The following is a 24333-nucleotide window of genomic DNA, read 5'->3' on the forward strand; positions in this document are numbered from 1 at the left end:
TCAGATAATTAAAACATTAATAAACATTAACAAACATACCAATAAATTCTTGTTTAAATTGACTATATCGTCAACTAATTTATCATACACAAAACTACATTTATGAATTGTTTAAATCTACAATAGCACCAATGAAAAAAAGTGTTTTTTTTTAAATTGTTATTGATTATGCCATTTTAATATCCCATAATAGTCAATAACTTTGACCAAAAATTGAATCGAAAAAAAATATTTACCTGAAAAAGTAAATTAAAGTAAAAAGCACCTAAATTGTCTGCCAGACAATGGTTTTTGGTTAAAATTAACCGTTTCTTTTTATTTTTTTTTTAAAGTGAAATAAAAATGTTTATTTATTTTTTTCTACAGAAGTGAATAACGTTAATAAAACTACCAAATGGCCCATTTCAAAGTCTGATTATTTTTTTTTTTCATTTTGCTTGTTTTTAGGGGACAATAGATTTTTCTATGAAAATTTGATACAAAAGTCAAACAGCATTATAGAATAATGAATATAAAATCTTAACACGTAATAGCATTATCAAACTACATTCTTCAAACTTTACTAAATCGTTACGTAATGATAATCATCAATTGCATTGAATTATATCTAAATATAGCTATTAAATCTTTTTCACACATTAACTTTCCATGTGCTTTTTTGGGGACATTTTTCATTCTGTAAATTAGCCATTTCGTTAAAAAAAATGTTTAAAATAAAAATTGGTTACAGAAATATATACAAAATGCTTTAAACGAATATTATTTTGTTGAAATGATATAAGGATTTTTTATTTGTCAAAACAATTAAATGTAAGCCTATTTTTGACAACAAAATTGGTTGATAATATGCTATGCATTATATGTTATTCTCCGTAACTTTAGATATGAATATAAGATTGAAATGTAACGTTACGATATATTGTTTGCTAACAGATGTCAAATCGACAGGAACGAGACAGATAATGAATAACTTATCATAATTATGTATGAAACAGTAAATATATAATAAGCAAACTGCCCGTTAGATTTGACACAGATTAGCCTATGTAGGCCGGCTAACAAAAATATGGATTGTAATTGATTTATTTATTTTTAACTTTTAAACGAAAAACAACAGCAGAAACAAATCCGTCAGCCACTTAGCATGGTTAGCAGAAACAAACACAATTACAACACAATCTCAGAAACACTTAAACTACGACGAAAAAGAGGAAGGCTGGAATTAAAAATGGGGATGGGTCTGGATTAAACTATTATAAGATAAACTTAATCTATCTTAATTAATCTACTAATGTAACCATTTTTTAAGTCAAATCATTGTTATCATAATACTACGATTTAAATGATAAAGATCACATGAATACGATAGATGAAAATGTCATAAGCAAAACAACGCTAAAATATAGATTTTCACAATAAATAATTAAATCACAATGTATTAAGTGGAATCTGTACAACTGCCGGTTGACGAACTTTACACTTAAACATATAGACAATTGTGTAAAGATAAGGATTGACTGCGGAGTTGATGGGGATGATGAATGTCGCCGCCCAAACATATATTTCATCAGGAATCGTCATCCAACCCGTCTCAGAACCAATTGCCATTACTATAATCGGACCCCAGCAACAGAAATCTGTGAAAACTATTAAGCCTAGTTTCCTCGCCATTTTTAACTGTTCTTTCCTCATCTGTCGTCTATTGACAGTGGCCCCCGATCTCTTTACCGATAAGAAGATTACGAGGTAGCTCACTGTTATTACAATGAACCCGATGCTGTTAAATACAACAAACATGGCGACTGCATACTCCCATCCTTGCCAATGACTCTTTGTCAGCGGCAGAGCGAGGCATACACTCTCTTTGCCATAGTAATTATCCCCAAAATATGAAATATCTGTTATTGGAAGAAAACTCAGCACAATCCAAAATAGCCATGCCACGCCGATAATGATTCTACATTTTGTACGATTGAGACGTTTCGTACTAAATGGATTAACAATGTTAATAGCTCTATCCACACTCAGCAGCATCAGTGTAAACACTGAGCACTGCCCAGAGATAGTAGAAATTGCCCCGGCAAAGCTGCAAAGAAAACTGCTCTTCCAATTCCTTGCAGCTGTCGCGTACCGTCCACGAAAGTGTATATCCGCACTCGCAATGATGATCAGATAGACTGCCATTAGCAAGTCGGACACGGCAAGATTAGTAATGAGTGTGGTCTGGACCTTATTAACATTGTTACTTGAATCATTATTATTTTTAAACTTTCGTGAAACAATAACAACAACATTCCCAATGACCGATGAAATCCCGATAATCATCATCAATACACGGAGAAGTTCATTTTCTAGCAAATCCTTACATGATGAAAATGCATCTGAAGGCTCGCAGACATCGATGGCGCCAACGAGGCAACAGAGACTTGAGAAATCAGAGTACCTGTAAGAGTCATAGTAAATAAAGCAACATAATAAAACTGTATAGTTATAGTATAAATAAGTATAAGTTGTGTGTATCTCATTAAAAATTAAAGGCAATATTTACACTGTCTTTGGTGAAAATTATATTCAAATAGAAAAATAAAATTGTTATTAATTGCTCTTACTGATCATGACGTGATTTGATTGATCTTGAACAACACAGTGTAAATTGTTATTGTATAGTTCTAAGATGAAACCTTTTCTAATTTTTTTTTATTTTTATGTTTAAAAAAATTATACAATTCATACGGGCGGGCCTTAGCAGGTGTTCTTGTTACTTACACACAAATCTAGTAGCGCATATATGTATTTCAAGAAGGTATCTGACTATTTTAAAGCTCTGTCTACATGTATCAAACTTTATGTGACAAAAAATGTGATTTGCTCATGGTGGTCATGATGATGTCATATCACTACTATATTTGGAAATATCACTACCATATTTGGGCAAATCACACTTGTTTGTCAAATCAGTTTGATAGTGTATAGACAGAGCTTAAAACATATCTTAAAATATATAAAATCAGTCCTTTGCTAATTTTTCACTTTATCAATGATAATAATAAAATAATTTAAAGATATGTGTTTGATATAATTCATCATTAAAATATTACACAGATAAGAAAATACCAATGATTTATGTAAATAAAATATTTACCAGAAGCTCTTAGTTATCTTCATTCAGTTAGGCCTAATTCCTTTTTAATTGAAACTGAATTAAGATATTTCTAATTTAAAGATGTATTGTCCCTTTGACTAATTCCCAAAAAAATTTTTTTTTATTATTTCAAAAAAAAGTGTGTCATTTTGAAGTATTTTAATAGTTATTAACTTTCACCAAAAACTAGTCAAAAAAAAAATCATTTAACTGAAATACAGACGTTTTTTTGTTCAAAAAATAACTTTGACTTCCAGTCAAAGTTTTTGATCAAAACATATCTCATAATGCAACGCGCTTGTTTGGGTACTCTGTATACATAATCATAAAATTTCCTCGAGATCTGTGTGAAAACACCTTCTCAACTGTGACGAGTTGTAAACAATCCTAATTAGCATCATGCATAATGCATACTCATGGTTTGAAATCTTTGTTTACTTTCGCTCGCGACGATTTTCCAAAAGAAATGTAATTAAATTAATTTACCTGTTAATTACGTAAACTTGTTGCTTTTGGCTCGAAATTTTCGACTTAAAGTGAATAACTTTAATATTACTTTGATATGGCCAATTTAAATTTAGAATATTTTGACCTTCATTTTTTTGTGTTTCAAGGGACAATACATCTTTAACATAATCAAAAAAGTTATACCTCCAACTATACCATCATTACTTATAAAGGTAATACATCACTGGAGTTGCAGAAAAACCATCATACAATCAATTCATACTTTACACATACATATCTGTAAAATTTAGACTTGCCTAAAGTCTGTAGTCTTGTCTTTTTTTATGTTAGCCCACCAGTCGGTGTTTTAAGCTCAACTAGTATACCTATGAAATGCCATATGTGCCAAACTAGTTCACTGTTTACTAATAGTCGAAACACAGCATTAAACCTAAACTCCAGTTTTTAAAATTGTGTATGCAGATAAATTATTACTTACAATTCTTTTAAGCTTGTGAGTTGCTGAAATGTTCTATCTCTGTACACCTGTAACTTGTTGCCTCTTAGCTTTCTAAAAAAACAACAAATTCAAACTAAGTTAAACATAGTACAAATGTACAAGAATTATCCGAGTTGCCAACAATATCATCTTTTAACTGTAAGGGGGTTTTCTGGAACTAAATATGTTTGTTTCACTCTTTTCTTAATTATTTAATGAATAATATTTAATAATAACTAACACTAACATTTCTTAATAAATACACATTGCACTAGATTGATGGAGTCAAGTATCCTCAGGTACGGATCGATAACTAGTAGCAAAGATTGTATAGCGCGCGCCACGTATAGTATTTTTCAATTTGTGTTTAGCGCCTTCAAGAAAAAAACCTTTCTTTTCTTTCCGCCCCTAATTTTTTTTGATAATTAGGGGGCGGGCGAATGACAGCAAAGAAACATTTTTTAGGCCTAATTATGACATACTAGAATGATAATGTTAACTTACAAAATGGAAAGTGATGAAGCAACAAAAGAAAATGCATCTGGTTCTATGGTAGTTATAGCGTTGTTATCTAAGTTCCTGTTAAAAGATAAATTAGACAATTAGATATTAGCTTTATTAAAAATAAATGACTACCGTTAGAAATACAATATCACATTATGAATGGATACATTGTACTTCCAAAATAATTGAAAATCAAAATAAACGAACATTCCAGCTTCCAACTAGATAGTAGAAGTACTGAGATAAAGAAATTAAAATGTATTTAGCTTCAACAATTTGCTCCAAATATTGGTGATCGTGGTATACACTGTCTAATGAATGTCCATTCTGAAAAATACCCGCATACAAAAACACGAGGATGCTTAGCATTTATCTATCTCCTTCTACGATAATTGTTTTTAATAGCTGAACACTGCTGAATCTGCATTATGAAAAAATTTACGGTAAACATGAAAATAAAAACACTCACAGTTCTGTCAGCGATGTCAAACCACTAAAGGCATTGGTTGGCAATGTACTTATCTTAAAATCGTTCAACCACCTTCAAGGTAATTAAATGACAGTATTAGTAAATTACAAAATGGAATTTTTTTTCTATATAACTATTGTCAAGATGAAATGATCACAATCTATTGGTTGCCACCGTACTACTCCGAGGAAAGAAAGAAAGTAGAAATATATTTTCTGTTTATTTTATTTATTATACATCACATTCAAAGATTCAAGTCTTTTGATTGATCAAAAGCAGATAATAATTTAACTATCATAATGGGAAATAAGAATAATTGATAATTCATAAATCTTCTAGGAAATAAGATCTTTTATTTTTAATTTGTTTTGTTTTGTTTTCTAGGCCTGTTACTTTGCTGGTATTGTGTATGTAAAAGGTAACTGCAATTTCTACCACAGCTATAATATTAGCCATTTGACTACATTTATAATTCAGAGATAAGAGATCTGGAAAATTATTTCACAAACATTCTGAAATAAAAGACAAAGTGTGTATACCAGTAAATACAAATTAAAAGAACAAATACTCACAGCTTTGGCAATGCTTTCAAACCATTAAATGCATTGGCTTCCAGTGTACTTATTTGGTTAGTTTCACTTGAATTTACAGTATGAAGTTAAGCAAATTATATATATATATTTTAAAATTAACTTAGAAGTTTAGATACTAGGGAGTTTTCGCAACCTTACGAATACGATAACGAAAACGGATACGTCACACATTTGTGAAACTTTTGAGCTGATCCCCATTTCATATTCGTAAAGCGTATTCGTGTTGACGAATATCACCAGTCATATTCGTAACTACAAAACGAGTATAGTTTTTGATCTATTTTGCACATTTTGCATTTGAATCAGGAATGATTCATGATTATAATATAATTATACTTTTATTGAAACTAATTTACTAAAGTAATTTACTAAAATGCCAGGTCAATTTTGATAAATATCAGTTTTTAAAGTCCTCGCTCGCTTTGATGTTACGCTAGGCGCGGCCTAGGCAGCCAAGCACCAAGCAACACGTACCTGCGCTGCAGCGCTTCGCTAAAATTTACCACAGTCATATTTTGGACGGCGCCCTCAATATTTCGTTGCCATGCGAAACAGATTTTAACTGGCTTACGAAAAACGAATACGTGTGCGTGACGTATCCGTTTTCGTATTCGTAAGATTGCGAAAACTCCCTACTAATATTATTAATGTTGGGTTTGCCTGTGATTTCATTTTTGCTATCAAAAAAAAATTAAGTGAACATCCTACAAACATAATTTCAAAAACAGATTCTGATTATCGTGAGAATGTTTATAATCCGATCTACAAATTTGCTGTATTATCATTTTTGTTATTATTGAAAAAAATTAATAATGTATTGGTAGGGGCAGATCCAGATGGTGGCGCTTGGGTGCAGTTTATTTTTTGGTGACATTATTTATAGACCTGTTTTTAAAGTGAAATATACACACTTTAAGAAAAAGCTAACAGTTGATTAGTACCATTATCACTTTAACCATTGAATGGAATTAAATTTAAAACAACGGTATGATATAATAATTTAATTGATATTTACATTAAAGGCATAATACTAATCGAAAAATTAATAAATGTATGCACAAAATACTTACGTGCAGCTATACCAGGAAATAACTTGTTCACAGTGGAATATCCTTCAAAGGAAATGCATAGAAAGTGAATTCAAATATCCATTCTGTTTGATAGATATATCAACTTTATTTTTCATATTGAATTTAATGAGATAATTGTATTACTTCTAACTAGTCCCATGTTAATAATGGTCTGTTTTAATTCGTATTTATATATAACTAATGTTTTTTTATATTATATAGGCCTATTATTTATATTAATTTAATTTATTATTATTATTATATATTTTATATTATCATCTAAATAAATTGTCATGATCAAATTTGATAATATTTGCAAATATTGAAAAGTATTTAGTTTCCACATGTACATAGCGATGAACAAATAATTTAAAAAGTACCAACACGGGTATTTCAAATAAAATATATTATGCTTAATGGTACAGTTGTGAAGTGTAGGTAGGCAAAACGCAAAATTGATCCGGTGCCAAAACAGGTCTGACCGATTTAGACAAAATTAGTCCAGCCTTTAAAATCATGTCTGGCCTAACCGATTTGGCCCAGACTGGGTTGACTTAACAGGCCTATACCTGGATGACAAAAAGGCACCTTGTAAAATGTATAGATTACCCTGCTGCATCTACATTATAAACAACTTTATGGTAAACAGGAAAAAACACTCACAGTTCTGTCAACGATGTCAAACCATTAAAGGCATTGGTTTGCAATGTACTTAGTTGGTTATAATATAAGTGCCTTCAAAGTATAAAACATGCACATTAAAAATTCAATATGTTAATAATGGTTTGTTTTTATTCGTATTTATATATTATAACTAATTTAATATAATGTAATGTAATAATGTAATGTAATACCGTAAATCGTCTAATTGTAACACTGGGTTATTATTCTTTGATTGGTTTTTAGGGTGTCTCATAGACATAATTTCTAAAGCAAATTCTAAATAATTGGTATCATAATTTGTTAATATTAAATATTTTACTAATGCTTATAAGTGGTTTTATTAAATGATACAAAGCATAATATACATTATTATAATCATTATTTTTAATTTTTAGTTTTAAACCAAATTAAACAAAGAAATAAATATGATCTAAATACTTACAGGTATGTCAATGCTGTCAATCTATCAAATACATTGGCTGACAATGTACTTATATAGTTCCCGCTCAAATCCCTTCAAAATAAAAACAATGTACAGTAGCAATTACAATATTCAAGCTGTTCGATATGTCAACTTTTACTACCAAACATTGTTTATTTTCAAACAAATTAAATAACGAAATTACTATGATCAAAATACAGGTGTTGTGTATGTACATCGCACCTTGATATGTAATTTAGGCTATTTAGTGTTTGTTGTAGTTACTGTTCATGGTATGAAAGTTGTGCACAATAGGCGATACGTTGTATTAACGTTGTTGTACACCTTTAATGCTCCGTGTCGAGACAGAATCTTGTATAAGTGAGCCCTAGTATCAGGTATTTACATTAATAATTTGTATTTATTAATTATTTTTGAGTTAGTATAGTATACGTTAGGGACATGCTTCATTGCGCTGTGTCAATTGTTTCCCTGTTTGTTTGTATTTTAGTTTACCGGATGAACGGTAAAGTGAACGGGTATAGCTGAAGAAAAATAATCTATTCTTCTGACGTTTTTTCAGCGTTTAAACAACAGGTTTAATACTGTCAAACTACTATCAAATACTTATTCGGTTTTTGTACGAATCCTGTCAAAGTAAAAACTACAATACAGTCAAATTACAATACTGAAGTTGTTTGGTAAACATTGAACATTCCAATTTTTCATTAAGAAATTGATGAAAACTTTATAGGTTTACTGACTGAAAAACAGTATTAAATAATTTATTGATAGGCCTAATGATTGAATATTTTACTAATGCTAAGTGATTTTTAAAGTCTGTATGTATTGATTACATTATACAATGATACAATGTATAATATTTATTATTAGGCCTATACTTTATTTTATTAATTATTTTTAATAACTAATTAAACAAATTAAAAGAGCAAAAATAATTAAAGTTCTGTCAGTGCTGTCAATCTATCAAATACATTGGTTGCCAATGTACTTATTTTGTTCCTTCCCGGCCTCCCACTCCCCCACCCCCAAATACCTTCAAAGTAAAATCAATGTACAGTAACAATTACAATATTCAAGATGTTCGATACATCAACTTTTATTTTTCTTATACCCTTTGAATTATTTTTATAGTATTTCAGACAATGATAGGAAACTTATCTACATTGTAAATGCTGATCAGTATACTTTAATTAGGCAAAAATAAATGATATTAATAAGAAAGTGCTATTCTCATAGATATAATTTCTAAAGCAAATTCTAAATATTTGGTATCATAATTTGTTAATATTAAATATTTTACTAATGCTTATAAGTGGTTTTATTAAATGATACAAAGCATAATATAGGCTACATTATTATATTCATTATTTTTAATTTTTATTTTTAAACCAAATTAAACAAAGAAATTAATATGATCAAAACACTTACAGGTGTGTCAGTGCTGTCAATCTATCAAATACATTGGCTGGCAATGTACTTATTTGGTTACTGTACAAACGCCTTCAAAGTAAAAACAATGTACAGTAGCAATTACAATATTCAAGCTGTTCGATATGTCAACTTTTACTACCAAACATTGTTTATTTTCAAACAAATTAAACAACGGAATTATTATGATCAAGATACAGGTGTTATGTACATCGCACCTTGATACCTTGATATGTAAATTAGGCTATTTACGGTTTGTTGTAGTCACTGTTCATGGTATGAAAGTTGTGCACAATAGGCGATACTTTGTATTAACGTTGTTGTACACCTTTAATACTCCGTGTGAAGACAGAATCTTGTATAAGTGAGCCCTAGTATCAGGTATTTAATTATATAATTTGTATTTATTAATTATTTTTAGTTAGTTATGTTTGATAGACATAATGATGATAGTATGCCCATGTTAACGGCGATTTATGTATAGGCCGTATAGTATATTATACGATAGGGACATGCTTCATTGCGCCGTGTCAATTGTTTCTATGTTTGTTTGTATTTTAGTTTACCGGATGAACGGATGGATAGAAATAAAGTGAAAGTATTTTTTATATAAATATATAGTTGTATAAGTTATTATTAATTGATGATGAATGAATACATTATCTATGGTGGTTTTCTTTTAATAATTTTCTATTTATCAACGTGTAAATTTTCTATTATTTTGATGAAATGGTGGTTTTCTTTCTTCCAGACAAACTATTACTAGTATTGTTGTTATCTTTCAAAAATAAAAAAACTGATGAAAAAAAAAATGATATCCGTAGGCTCACGTGACATTTTGTCATTCTCAAAGATTTTAATAATTTTCAGTAACAATTTAAAAAAAATTCTTGGTAAATATTTTACAAACGCTAAATAATTAAAAAATATATATACTGTATGTATTGATGACAAATTATAAAATGATACAATACATAATATTTATTATTATGAATTATTTTATTATTGACCTTTAATAACTGATTAAACAAAGAAATTAATATCAGCAAAAATACTTACAGTTTTGTCAGTGCAGTCAATCTATCAAATACATTGGCTGGCAATGTACTTATTTCGTTACCGCTCAAATCCCTTCAAAGCAAAAACAAATGTACAGAACCATTTAGACATATAATATGTTCAAATGTCTATATCTAAACATTTTCAGAAACCATTATCAATGTTTAAATCCTGGTAAATTTAAAGTTATAGTTAGAGAGGCCAAACTGTCACTTCCTACTTATTTGCAACAACTTTCCTTTTTATATAACTTTGAAATCGCCCATAAGCAGATGCAAATTATTGACAATAAACGTATCTTTTTTGTATTTATAAAGTGTTAAAATGAATTTAGCTTAAACGATTTGCTCCAAATAGTGTTGATCGTGGTATACAATGTCTAAAGAATGTCCATTCTGAAAATTACCCGCACACAATAATACGAGGATGCTTCGCATTTTCCAATCTCCTTCTACGATAATTGTTTTTAATAGCTGAACCCTGCTGAATCTGCATTATCAAAAACTTTAAGGTAAACATGAAAATAAAAACACTCACAATTCTGTCAACGATGTCAAACCATTAAAGGCATTGGCTGGCAATGTACTTATCTTGAAATCGTTCAACCACCTTCAAGGTAAATCAATGACAGTATTATAAAATTACAAAATAGATATTTTTTTTCTAAATAACTATTCTCAAGATCAAATTATCACAATCTATTGGTTTCCACTGTGTTACTCCGAAGAAGGAAAGCATGTAGAAATATATTTTCTGTTTATTTTATTTATTTATTAAATATCACATTCAAAGATTCAAGTCTTCTGATTGGTCAAAAGCAGATGATAATTCTGACCATCATAATGGGACATAAGAATAATTAAAAATTCATAAATCTTCCAGGAAAAAGAACTTGTATTTTTAATTTGCTTTGTTTTGTTTCTAGGCCTATTACTTAGCTGGTGCTGTGTATATAAAAGGTAACTACAACCTCTACCACAGCCAAGATTTGACTATACATCTATGATTCAGAGAGCACATGATGAACATACATGGCTGAAGTAATGTAGGTTACTTTGAGTTAATGGATGAAGCAAGGTTTATGAGACTGGGATCTACAATACTACATCAAGTTGATGAATGATAAAAGTGTGTTTTTGATCTAGAAAATTGTTTCAAAAACATTCTTAAATGAAAGTGTGTATAACAGTAAATTAAAATTGAAAACAAAACAAATACTCACAGCTTTGGCAATGCCTTCAAACCATTAAATGCATTGGCTTCCAATGTACTTATTTGGTTAGTTTCACTTTAAAAAGAATGTACAGTATGAAGTTAAACAAATTATAATTTGTTTTAAATTAACTTAGAAGTTTAGATACTAATATTATTAATGTTGGGTTTGCCTGTGATTTCATTTTTGCTATAAAAAAAAATTTAATGGACATCCTACAAACATAATTTCTAAAACAGATTCTGATTATTTGAAATATCTTGAGAATGTTTATAATGCGATTCTTTCTACAAATCTGCTGTATTATTATTTTGTTATTATTAACAAAAATTAAAATGTATTGGCAGGGGCGGATCCAGAGGGCGGCGCTTGGGTGCAATCTATAAGTTTATTTTTTGGTGACATTATTATAGACCTGTTTTTAAAGTGGTATAAAAATATATACACTTTAGAAAAAGCTAACAGTTGATTAGTACCATTATCACTTTAACCATTGAATGGAATTAAATTTAAAACAACGGTATGATATAATAATTTCATTGATATTTACATTAAAGGCATAATACTAATCGAAAAATTAATAAATGTATGCACAAAATACTTACGTGCAGATATAGAATAATTGTTTACAGTGCAATATCCTTCAAAGGAAATGCATAGAAAGTGAATTAAAATATCAATTTTGTTTGATAGATATATCAACTTTATTTTCCATATTGAATTTAATGAGATATTTGTATTACTTCTAACTAGGGCCCATGTTAATAATGGTCTGTTTTAATTCGTATTTATATATAACTAATGTTTTTTTATATTATATATTATTTATATTAATTTAATTTATTATTATTATTATATATTTTATATTATCATCTAAATAAATTGTCATGATCAAATTTGATAATATTTGCAAATATTGAAAAGAACAAATAATTTAAAAAGTACCAACACGGGTATTTCAAATAAAATATATTCTGCTTAATGGTACAGTTGTGAATGAAGTGTAGGTAGGCAAAAGGCAAAATTGATCCGGTGCCAAAACAGGTCTGACCAATTTAGACAAAATTAGTCCAGCCTTTAAAATCATGTCTGGCCTAACCGATTTGGCCCAGACTGAGTTGACTTAACAGGCCTATACCTGGATGACAAAAAGGCACCTTGTAAAATGTATAGATTACCCTGCTGGATCTACATTATAAACAACTTTATGGTAAACAGGAAAAAACACTCACAGTTCTGTCAACGATGTCAAACCATTAAAGGCATTGGTTTGCAATGTACTTAGTTGGTTATAATATAAGTGCCTTTAAAGTATAAAACATGCACATTAAAAATTCAATATATTAATAATGGTTTGTTTTTATTCGTATTTATATATTATAATTAATTTAATATAATGTAATGTAATAATGTAATGTAATACCGTAAATCTTCTAATTGTAACACTGGGTTATTATTCTTTGATTGTTTTTTAGGGTGGGTTACTATTAGAAAGGTGGGGGGGGGGGGTACTATTAGAGTAGTGGGTTACTATTACTAATCCTAAATTAGGCACCTAAAATAGTAACCCACCCCCAACTTTTCCGGTCAGCAACTCATAACAAAACAATAAAAAAATATAATAAAAAAACAGTACGAATAAACAAATTTGTTTGAACTCTAACTTTATTTTATAAACTCAAAAGCACTCAAATTTGCATTATCTCCTTATTATTTTTAAAATACGGCTGCATCATAAGTTTTTGTGACTCTAATAGTAACCCCATGGGTTACTATTAGAGTAGTGGGTTAATATTATAGATTGACTTATGAGGTGGGTTGCTATTAGAAGGGGGTTACTATTAGAAGAATTACGGTAGTATTGATATTACTATTTAATATTTCATTACACATACTGTAGTATACAGCAACAATTACAATACTGAAGCTGTTAACATCATAAGATGGCGTTATTCGCATAGACCCTAATTCTAAATGTTACTTGCTATCATCTTAATATTTAGTTATATAATAATTGATAACCTGTTTAAATTAAGACTAATTAATAATATTAAAACTCATTTTTATATTTGTATGTGAATAAAATGTAATTCTGCTTAACAGTACAGTGGTGAATGAAGTGTATGCATAATTGCGCAAAAACGCAAAGTTAGTTGTCAAACCATTAAAGGCATTGGCTGGCAATGTACTTATCTTGAAATAGTTTAACCACCTTCAAGGTAAATCAATGGCAGTATTATAAAATTACAAAATTGATATTTTTTTTCTAAATAACTATTCTCAAGATCAAATTATCACAATCTATTGGTTTCCATTGTGTTTCTCTGAAGAAGGAAAGAAAGTAGAAATATATTTTCTGTTAGTATTTTATTTATTTATTATATATCACATTCAAAGATTCAATTCTTTTGATTGGTCAAAAGGAGATGATAATCCTGGGACATAAGAATAATTGAAAATTCATAAATTTTCCAGGAAAAAGAACTTGTATTTTTAATTTGTTTTGTTTTATTTTCATGGTCCATTACTTTGCTGGTACTGTGTGTATGTATAAGGTAACTGCAACCTGTACCACAGCCAAGATTGGCCATTGACTATATCTATGATTCAGAGAGCACATGATAAACATACATGGATGAAGACCTGTAAATCACTTTGAGTTAATGGATGAAGCAAGTTTTATGAGACAAAATAAGCCACATACTATAATCTATGTATTAGGTATCTGTATATTATAAAACAAATATTGACTGCTTTATATTTGGAGAACTGAGATTTACAGTACTACACCAAGGTGATGAATGATAAAAGTGTATTTTTGATCTGGAAAATTATTTCACAAACATTCTGAAATAAAAGTGTGTGTATACCAGTAAATACAAATTGAAAGAACAAATACTCACAGCTTTGGCAATGCTTTCAAACCATTAAATGCATTGGCTTCCAATGTACTTATTTGATTTGTTTCACTTGAAAAAGAATGCACAGTATGAAGTATATAAACTATATTTTTGCAATCAAAAATACAAATTAAGTGAACATCCTACAAACATGATTATTTGAAATATCGTGACAATGTTTATAATCCGATTCCTGTTACATACTGTACTGTATTATCATTTGTTATTTAACAAAAATAATACTAACAATGTATTGGCAGGGGCGGATTCAGAGGGTGGCGCTTGGGTGCAAAATCTATAAGTTTATTTTTGGTGACATTATTTATAGCCCTGTGTTTAAAGTTGTATAAAAATATACAAACTTTTAGAGAAAGCTTACAGTTGATTAGTACTAATATCACTTTAACCATTGAATGGAATTGAATTTAAAACAACTGTATGATATAATTATTTCATTGATATTTACATTAAAGACATAATACTAATCGAAAAATTAATAAATGTATGCACAAAATACTAACGTGCAGCTACGCCAGGAAATAACTTGTTCACAGTGGAATATCCTTCAAAGGAAATGCATAGAAAGTGAATTAAAATATCAATTTTGTTTGATAGATATATCAACTTTATTTTTCATATTGAATTAATGAGGCAAGTATTACTTCTAACTAGGACCCATGTTAATAATGGTCTGTTTTAATTCGTATTTATATATAACTAATGTTTTTTTATATTATATATTATTTATATTAATTTAATTTATTAGTATTATTATATATTTTATATTACCATCTAAATAAATTGTCATGATCAAATTTGATAATATTTGCAAATATTGAAAAGAACAAATAATTTAAAAAGTACCAACACGGGTATTTCAAATAAAATATATTCTGCTTAATGGTACAGTTGTGAATGAAGTGTAGGTAGGCAAAACGCAAAATTGATCCGGTGCCAAAACAGGTCTGACCAATTTAGACAAAATTAGTCCAGCCTTTAAAATCATGTCTGGCCTAACCGATTTGGCCCAGACTGAGTTGACTTAACAGGCCTATACCTGGATGACAAAAAGGCACCTTGTAAAATGTATAAATTACCCTGCTGGATCTACATTATAAACAACTTTATGGTAAACAGGAAAAAACACTCACAGTTCTGTCAACGATGTCAAACCATTAAAGGCATTGGTTTGCAATGTACTTAGTTGGTTATAATATAAGTGCCTTTAAAGTATAAAACATGCACATTAAAAATTCAATATGTTAATAATGGTTTGTTTTTATTCGTATTTATATATTATAATTAATTTAATATAATGTAATGTAATAATGTAATGTAATACCGTAAATCTTCTAATTGTAACACTGGGTTATTATTCTTTGATTGTTTTTTAGGGTGGGTTACTATTAGAAAGGTGTGGGGGGGGGGGGGTACTATTAGAGTAGTGGGTTACTATTACTAATCCTAAATTAGGCACCTAAAATAGTAACCCACCCCCAACTTTTCCGGTCAGCAACTCATAACAAAACAATAAAAAAATATAATAAAAAACCAGTACGAATAAACAAATTTGTTTGAACTCTAACTTTATTTTATAAACTCAAAAGCACTCAAATTTGCATTATCTCCTTATTTTCAAAATACGGCTGCATCATAAGTTTTTGTGACTCTAATAGTAACCCCATGGGTTACTATTAGAGTAGTGGGTTAATATTATAGATTGACTTATGAGGTGGGTTGCTATTAGAAGGTGGGTTGCTATTAGAAGGGGGGTTACTATTAGAAGAATTACGGTAGTATTGATATTACTATTTAATATTTCATTACACATACTATAGTATACAGCAACAATTACAATACTGAAGCTGTTAACATCATAAGATGGCGTTATTCGCATAGACCCTAATTCTAAATGTTACTTGCTATCATCTTAATATTTAGTTATATAATAATTGATAACCTGTTTAAATTAAGACTAATTAATAATATTAAAACTCATTTTTATATTTGTATGTGAATAAAATGTAATTCTGCTTAACAGTACAGTGGTGAATGAAGTGTATGCATAATTGCGCAAAAACGCAAAGTTGATCCAGTGCCAATTAAAGATGTATTGTCCCCCAAAAACATGAAAAAATAAAGATTAAAAAAATCAGATTTTGAATAGGCAATTTCACAGTTTTAATAAAGTTATTCACTTCTGTAGAAAAAAAATCATCAAAAATAATTATTTCACTTATAAAAAGACAAAAGAAATGGTTAATTTTAACCAAAAACCATTGTCTTCCAGACAATTTAGGTATATTTTGCTTTAAATTACATTTTTTTGGTTCAAGTTTTTGGTCATAGTGAATAACTATTATGTGATATTAAAATGGCATATTCAACAAAAAAAATTAAAAAAATTATTTTTTAGGGGGACAATACATCTTTAAATCCAGGGCCAAAACAGGTCTGACTAGACAAAACTAGTCCAGCCTTTAAAATCATGTCTGACCGAACCGATTTGGCCCAGACTGAGTTGGCTTAACAGGCCTATACCTGAATGACAAAAAGGCACCTTGTAAAATGTATAGATCTACATTATAAACAACTTTATGGTAAACATATAAAAACACTCACAGTTCTGTCAACGATGTCAAACCATTAAAGGCATTGGTTGGCAATGTACTTAGTTGGTTACCATGTAAGTACCTTCAAAGTATAAAACATGTACAGTAAAACGTCAATATTGTAATATAGTGTGTTGTGTTTTAATACAAAGGTTGATTTCTAAATTATAAATGTATATCATTATATTACAATATTCAAGCTGTTTGATATGATACTTATAATGTTAAAATAGGAAAGTCTCATAGACACAATTTCTATAGCATATTTTAACAATGAGTGCAGTTCATCTTAATATTTTTAGTAATATAATAATTTATAACCTGTTTAAATTAAGAATAATTAATAATATTTAACTCATTTTTATATTTGCTTGTGAATTTTTTACTTTGAACAATAGAAAATAATTTCAAATACTTTATTTTACTCTTTTTGACCATGAATAAATCAAATGAATGAATAATGGATCTTTAAACAATTAAGCTCCTATTGTTTTTGTACAACAGTAACAATTTAGACCTCTGTATAATATCAACAAACTTATATTTTACGGTTAATATATAAACAATAATATATTTCCATAAAGCATTCGTAAAAGAAATGAGCATCATCTTGATTATATTATACTAGCAATTATACCCGCCCCAGGGCGGGTTTCAAAATCAGTTTAAAGCCTCCTCAGTACATAACGCCCGACGCCAGTATCTCCGTTTACGCACCAACCTCCACCTCTTAATAACACCCCACACTCTTTCCAGTGAAGGACAAATTCAATTAAACTTTAGCTTCAAATTGAGAGGGCATACATAGCTATGATAGGCCTATGGCTTAAGTACGTTGTAAACTGTGTAAATGAGTAGGTGTCATATTGGCTGATAATTAAAATATATATTGTTGATACTGCGGTCCCCCGGCCTTCTTTCTCCTCTCACCATCGCAGCCGCAATCAACAAACCTTACCTCCTCCCCTGGACAGTTCAAATGTAGGCCTAGTAAGTTTTCGTTGTACAATTCAATCATATAGGCCTAGGCTACTTCATTACGCCAGTATTTTCGCTCCTCCTCCCAACACACCCCAGAAACCGGGTGATGTTTTGAAGACGGTACCAGTACAAATTATGTTAGCCATCACTCCCAACCCATAATCCCTCAGTGGCAGTTTTCAAATGTAGTTTAAAACATTCCCAGTTTCGGTCATGGTGATAGGCCTACATCCCCACCCCAAAATCCCAGCCGTTTCCCAGAAATAATTAAATACTGTAACATTTTCCATCCACAATTCTGGTCAATTTGATAGCCTACTATTCCTAGGCTAAGCAAAATACCCATTATCCGCTGAACCCCAACTCCCAAACCGTATCTCCCAACGCCCCTCTCCCACAATGGGCGTTTTTTCCTTGGAGGCATGTACAGTAACAGTAATGAACGTGTATATGTTCACACAGGAATGAATGTCTGTAATGAGACAATCCAAGAAACCGATACATAGCTGGATATGGGTAAAGTACTTTGTTAAATGTATAAATGAATTGGTGTCATATTGGTTAATGATTAAAATATGTATATCTATATCGATATTTCCCCAAACGCCTTGGTGAGGATAATTCAAATACTGTAAAACTTTTGTAGTATAATTTTACAATTCGATAGCCTACAACCCCGAGCCCTAGCAAAAATGACATCACAAACCACCACACCCACCCGCCCACCCACCCACCCCCCCCCCCCCTCCTACAAAAACATTTTTTAGTTTAAGTTTTTTTTTTAATCTATGTATTGATTATGAAATGAAACAATGCATAATATTATTTTATTATAATAAATTATTTTCTTATTTATTTTTAATAACTAATTAAACAAAGAAATGCATACGAGAAAAAATACATTGGCTGGCAATGTACTTATTCGGTTCCAACTCAAACGCCTTCAAAGTAAAAACAATGTACAGTAACAATTACAATATTCAAGCTGTTTGATAGGTCAGCTTTTTTTAGTCGCGTGGACGCGACTCTATAGTTCACTATGTCGGTCGGTCGGTCTGTCTGTCGGTCGGTCTGTCGGTCTGTCTGTCGGTCCGGTATCACTATGCATTGTAGCACGCGACTAAATGGCTGTTGACCTTGTTTCTTATACATTTTGAATTATTTTGTATAGTCTTTCAGTCAATGATAGGGACATTATTTTCATAGTAAATGCTGATGAGTGTACTTTAATTAAGCAAAAATAAATTATATTAATAAGAATGTGTTATTCTCAGACATAATTTCTAAAGCAAATTCTATTTTCAAACAAATTAAATAACGAAATTATTATGATCAAAATACAGGTTTTATGTATGTACATCGCACCTTGATACCTTGATATGTAAGTTAGGCGTTTAACGGTTTGTTGTAGTCACTGTTCATGGTATGAAAGTTGTGCACAATAAGCGATACGTTGTATTAACGTGTGGAGACAGAATCTTGTATAATAAGTGAGCCTTAGTATCAGGTATATTACATTATATAATTGCAATTATAAATTATTTTTTAATTAGTTAGTTTGATAGACATAATGATGATAGTATGCCCATGTTAACGGTGATTTATGTATGTTAGGCCGTATAGTATACGTTAGGGACATGCTTCATTGCGCCGTGTCAATTGTTTCTCTGTTTGTTTGTATTTTAATCTACCAGATGAACGGTAGAAATAAAGTGAACGAGTATATCTCAAGAAAGAGAATCTATTCTTCTGTCGTTTTTTCAGCGTTTAAACTGCAGAACAACAGGTTTAATACTGTCAAACTACTATCAAATACTTATTCGGTTTTAGTACGAATCCCCTCAAAGTAAAAACAACAATACAGTAAAATTACAATATTCAAACTATTTGGTAAACATTGAACATTCAAATTTTTCATTAAGAAATTGATGAAAACTTTATAGGTTTACTGACTAAAAAACAGTATTAAATATTTTTTTAATAATTTATTGATAGGCCTAATGATTGAATATTTTACTAACGCTAAGTGGTTTTTAAAGTCTGTATGTATTGATTACATTATACAATGTATAATATTTATTATTATACATTATTTTATTAATTATTTTTAATAACTAATTAAACAGATTAAAAGAGCAAAAATAATTAAAGTTCTGTCAGTGCTGTCAATCTATCAAATACATTGGCTGCCAATGTACTTATTTTGTTCCTTCCCGGCCGAAAAGTACAGGGCCAAGCAATGTCCCCTGTGGGACACCACAAGTCAGTGACTTGGAAGATGACAAAGTCCCAGCAAACTTGGTGTTGAGAGGTGGTTTTATTAAATGATACAAAGCATAATATACATTATTATATTCATTATTTTATTTTTTATTTTTAAAACAAATTAAACAAAGAAAGTAGTATTAGCAAAATACTTACAGGTGTGTCAATGCTGTCAATCTATCAAATACATTGGCTGGCAATGTACTTATGTAGTTCACGCTCAAATCTCTTCAAAATAAAAAATAATGTACAGTAGCAATTACAATATTCAAGCTGTTTGATATGTCAACTTTTACTACCAAACATTGTTTATTTTCAAACAAATTAAATAACGAAATTATTATGATCAAGATACAGGTGTTATGTATGTACATCGCACCTTTATACCTTGATATATAAATTAGGCGTTTAACGGTTTGTTGTAGTCACTTTTCATGGTATGAAAGTTGTGCACAATAAGCGATACGTTGTATTAACGTTGTTACACCTGTAATGCTCCGTGTGGAGACAGAATCGTGTATAAGTGAGCCCTAGAATCAGGTATTTGCATTATATAACTTGTATTTATTAATTATTTTTAGTTAGTTATGTTTGATAGACATAATGATGATAGTATACCCATGTTAACGGCGATTTATGTATAGGCCGTATAGTATACGCTAGGGACATGCTTCATTGCGCCGTGTCAATTGTTTCTCTGTTTGTATTTTAGTTTACCGGATGAACGGATGGATAGAAATAAAGTGAACGAGTATATCTCAAGAAAGAGAATCTATTCTTCTGTCGTTTTTTGAGCGTTTAAACTGCAGAACAACAGGTTTAATACTGTCAAACTACTATCAAATACTTATTCGGTTTTTGTACGAATCCCCTCAAAGTAAAAACAACAATACAGTAAAATTACAATATTCAAGCTGTTTGGTAAACATTGAACATTCACATTTTTCATTAAGAAATTGATGAAAACTTTATAGGTTTACTGACTGAAAAACAGTATTAAATATTTTTTTAATAATTTATTGATAGGCCTAATGATTGAATATTTTACTAATGCTAAGTGGTTTTTAAAGTCTGTATGTATTGATTACATTATTTTTATTCATGTATGTTTTATAATTTTATGGTACGGTATCTAATTTTAATAAGATGTTTCTATTTTTATAGCAATTTTAACTAATTTTTAGTTATTTGTAATACAATTCATTTCAGTCCTTGACTGTCGTTTTGTAATATATTTTTATATACCGAAAAATAAAAAAAATAAATAAAAAATTATACAATGATACAATGTATAATATTTATTATTATACATTATTTTATTATTTATTTTTAATAACTAATTAAACAAAGAAATACATACGAGAAAAAATACTTACAGTCTTGTCAGTGCTGTCAATCCATCAAATACATTGGCTGGCAATGTACTTATTTGGTTATAGGACAAAAACCTTCAAAGTAAAAACAATGTACAGTAAAAATTACAATATTCAAGCTGTTTAATATGTCAACTGTTATTTTTCATATACATTTTGAATTATTTTTATATACTAAATGCTGTAAATACTTCAAACATAGTTATGAATTTTTTTTTTTTTTATTTTCAAACAAATTAAGCAACGAAATTATTATGATCAAGGTGTTATGTATGTACATCGCACCTTGATACCTTGATATGTAATTTAGGCTACGGTTTGTTGTAGTCACTGTTCATGGTATGAAAGTTGTGCACAATAGGCGATACGTTGTATTAACGTTTTTGTACACCTTTAATGCTCCGTGTGGAGACAGAATCTTGTATAAGTGAGCTCTAGTATCAGGTATTTACATTATATAATTTGTATTTATTAATTATTTTTGAGTTAGTTATGTTTGATGGACAAAATGATGATATTATTGCCATGTAAATGTATGTTAGGCCGTATAGTATACGTTAGGGACATGCTTCATTGCGCCGTGTCAATTGTTTCTCTGTTTGTTTGTATTTTAGTTTACCGGATGAACGGATGGATAGAAATAAAGTGAACGAGTATATCTCAAGAAAGAGAATCTATTCTTCTGTCGTTTTTTCAGCGTTTAAACTGCAGAACAACAGGTTTAATACTGTCAAACTACTATCAAATACTTATTCGGTTTTTGTACGAATCCTCTCAAAGTAAAAACTACAATACAGTAAAATTACAATATTCAAGCTGTTTGGTAAACATTGAACATTTTTCATTAAGAACTTGTTGAAAACTTTATAGGCTTACTGACTGAAAAATAACTGTTAGCATTTGTGTGCATGTTGCTATATTATGAAATGAGTACACCTGCGTTCACATTTACGTTTTGTTTTTCTCGCTGCACAAATAGTAATACAGAAATTTGATCATGATTGGTGTGGATGGCCTGGGTCGGTGGTAATTATTATTATTATCATTTCAAATTTGTATTGAATTTTAATCAAAGGTACTAAAAAAAATTATGTACAACAATTATTACATATTTTAAAGTTATATAGTAGATTTTATAGTTAGATGGTTCGCCTCACAATAACCATATACTTACAATTCTGTTATTGGAACATGATCATTATACTTGTTGATAGTTGGGATATTATTAATACTCCATGGAGGATAACATCCTAGGCTGTGACCACCAGTAGGCAACACTTTACAATTGCAGTAGACTGGACATTCTGCTTTTGTAAAGAACAAGACAATTCGGAGATACGTTAGGAAGGCATCGGCGCAGATCCTGGGGGTACGAAGATGTACCCTCACCCCTCCCGCCCCACCCCCCCCCCCCCCACCCCCTTATATTTTTTAGTGGGGATTGTCCCTTCACTTTTCAACAGCAAAATCATTAAATTATTGAAAATTATTTTCAGAAAATACAATAGCTAAAAAGAATAGATTTTGCGTGAATATAACCAGTGGCCCATCAGGACCAGTGCCTAAAAACTTTGTTAATGATTGTATTCTTCCGGGCGGCGGCTCCTTAAATCTACCTGTGGTATTGTGTTTCGGCATGTTTAGTGCCGCTTCGATCCGCATTAGCGCCGCTTCAATCCGCATTAGCGCGAACTGGGCGATTGCGTAATGCGGCGGTACGTACTGTAAAGGCAATGTTTTGTCTACTCCAGATCAAAACGAAAAAGTTTAATTTTATAACGTTGATTATGATATTGCTATAGACATAAATTATATTATACAGTTGTTACCATTTACTTGAACTTCTTGTATGTTGTCATACCTAAAATTTCCAAGTCTGCTCTTGGCGGTGCCTTGGCACCTGCCGCGGGTTATTTTTCTCTGAGCATCCCTGTTGTGCTTACTTAGAATTGGAAAATTATTGCTATAAAACTTTGCTTATGACCTTTATGTGCAGTTTTACATGGGTGAATGTTCATTTACTAATTAAACTATTTAAGCCAGAACTTATGTTGTATGCGTCTTTATTTATTATTCTATGAGTTTGTTAATTGCCGCAGTCTCCGAGTAGCAAAAATGAAGTTTGTGTGGCGTGTCATGTTCGATTAACTTTGTTCATCGATCATTAGGCCTAATTTTGTTTACATTCAAGGTCGGACAAATCAAAAACATTAGCTCGACTTTTTCACGTAGAATGTATCACATTGACATGCTCATAAATTAAACCGAAAAATAAAAGTATTATTATACAACATAGATCGTAGACAAAGAGACAAAATCGGGACAATTTTGATGTGCTCAGAAATCGATTGCGAAGTATTTAATTTTGTATACGTCCTCTCCCCCGCCCCCACTATTAAAAACGGATCTGCGCCGTTGTAGGCATGAAAGGAAAAAGGGGAAAATATCATTTAAAAAAATATTTATTGTTACAAATGCAGACATGTCTAGCGGTGACCAATTAATTACAATAAAAATTAATCGGCTAACAAATTAAGTTACAGTACAGTCAACGTAAAAATAAACGTTATTTAAAAGTGTACAAGAGAGTGCTTTCGATGTTTTTAGTTCTTTAGTTTCGTTCTTTTTTTTTAGCACAGCGTCTACGGTTCAAAGATAGGCTACGTCATC

At 30.1% G+C, this 24333-nt stretch overlaps 1 protein-coding gene across 1 annotated transcript; it reads right to left on the minus strand.

Annotated features, from left to right (window-relative positions):
- Window positions 1–277: 277 nt before the first annotated feature.
- LOC144848535 (G-protein coupled receptor GRL101-like) lies at window positions 278–22878 on the minus strand. Its single transcript, XM_078705327.1, has 6 exons — window positions 22838–22878; window positions 20447–20518; window positions 9261–9332; window positions 4593–4667; window positions 4089–4160; window positions 278–2443 (listed from the first exon to the last, which is right to left on the minus strand). Exon 6 carries the CDS (start codon window positions 2326–2328, stop codon window positions 1429–1431), a length of 900 nt encoding a protein of 299 aa, XP_078561453.1. The 5' UTR covers window positions 2329–2443; window positions 4089–4160; window positions 4593–4667; window positions 9261–9332; window positions 20447–20518; window positions 22838–22878; the 3' UTR covers window positions 278–1428.
- Between the last annotated feature and the right edge of the window lie 1455 nt (window positions 22879–24333).

This window comes from Antedon bifida, chromosome 7, assembly GCF_963402885.1.
Source record: "Antedon bifida chromosome 7, ecAntBifi1.1, whole genome shotgun sequence".
NCBI classification, from domain to species: Eukaryota; Metazoa; Echinodermata; class Crinoidea; order Comatulida; family Antedonidae; genus Antedon; species Antedon bifida.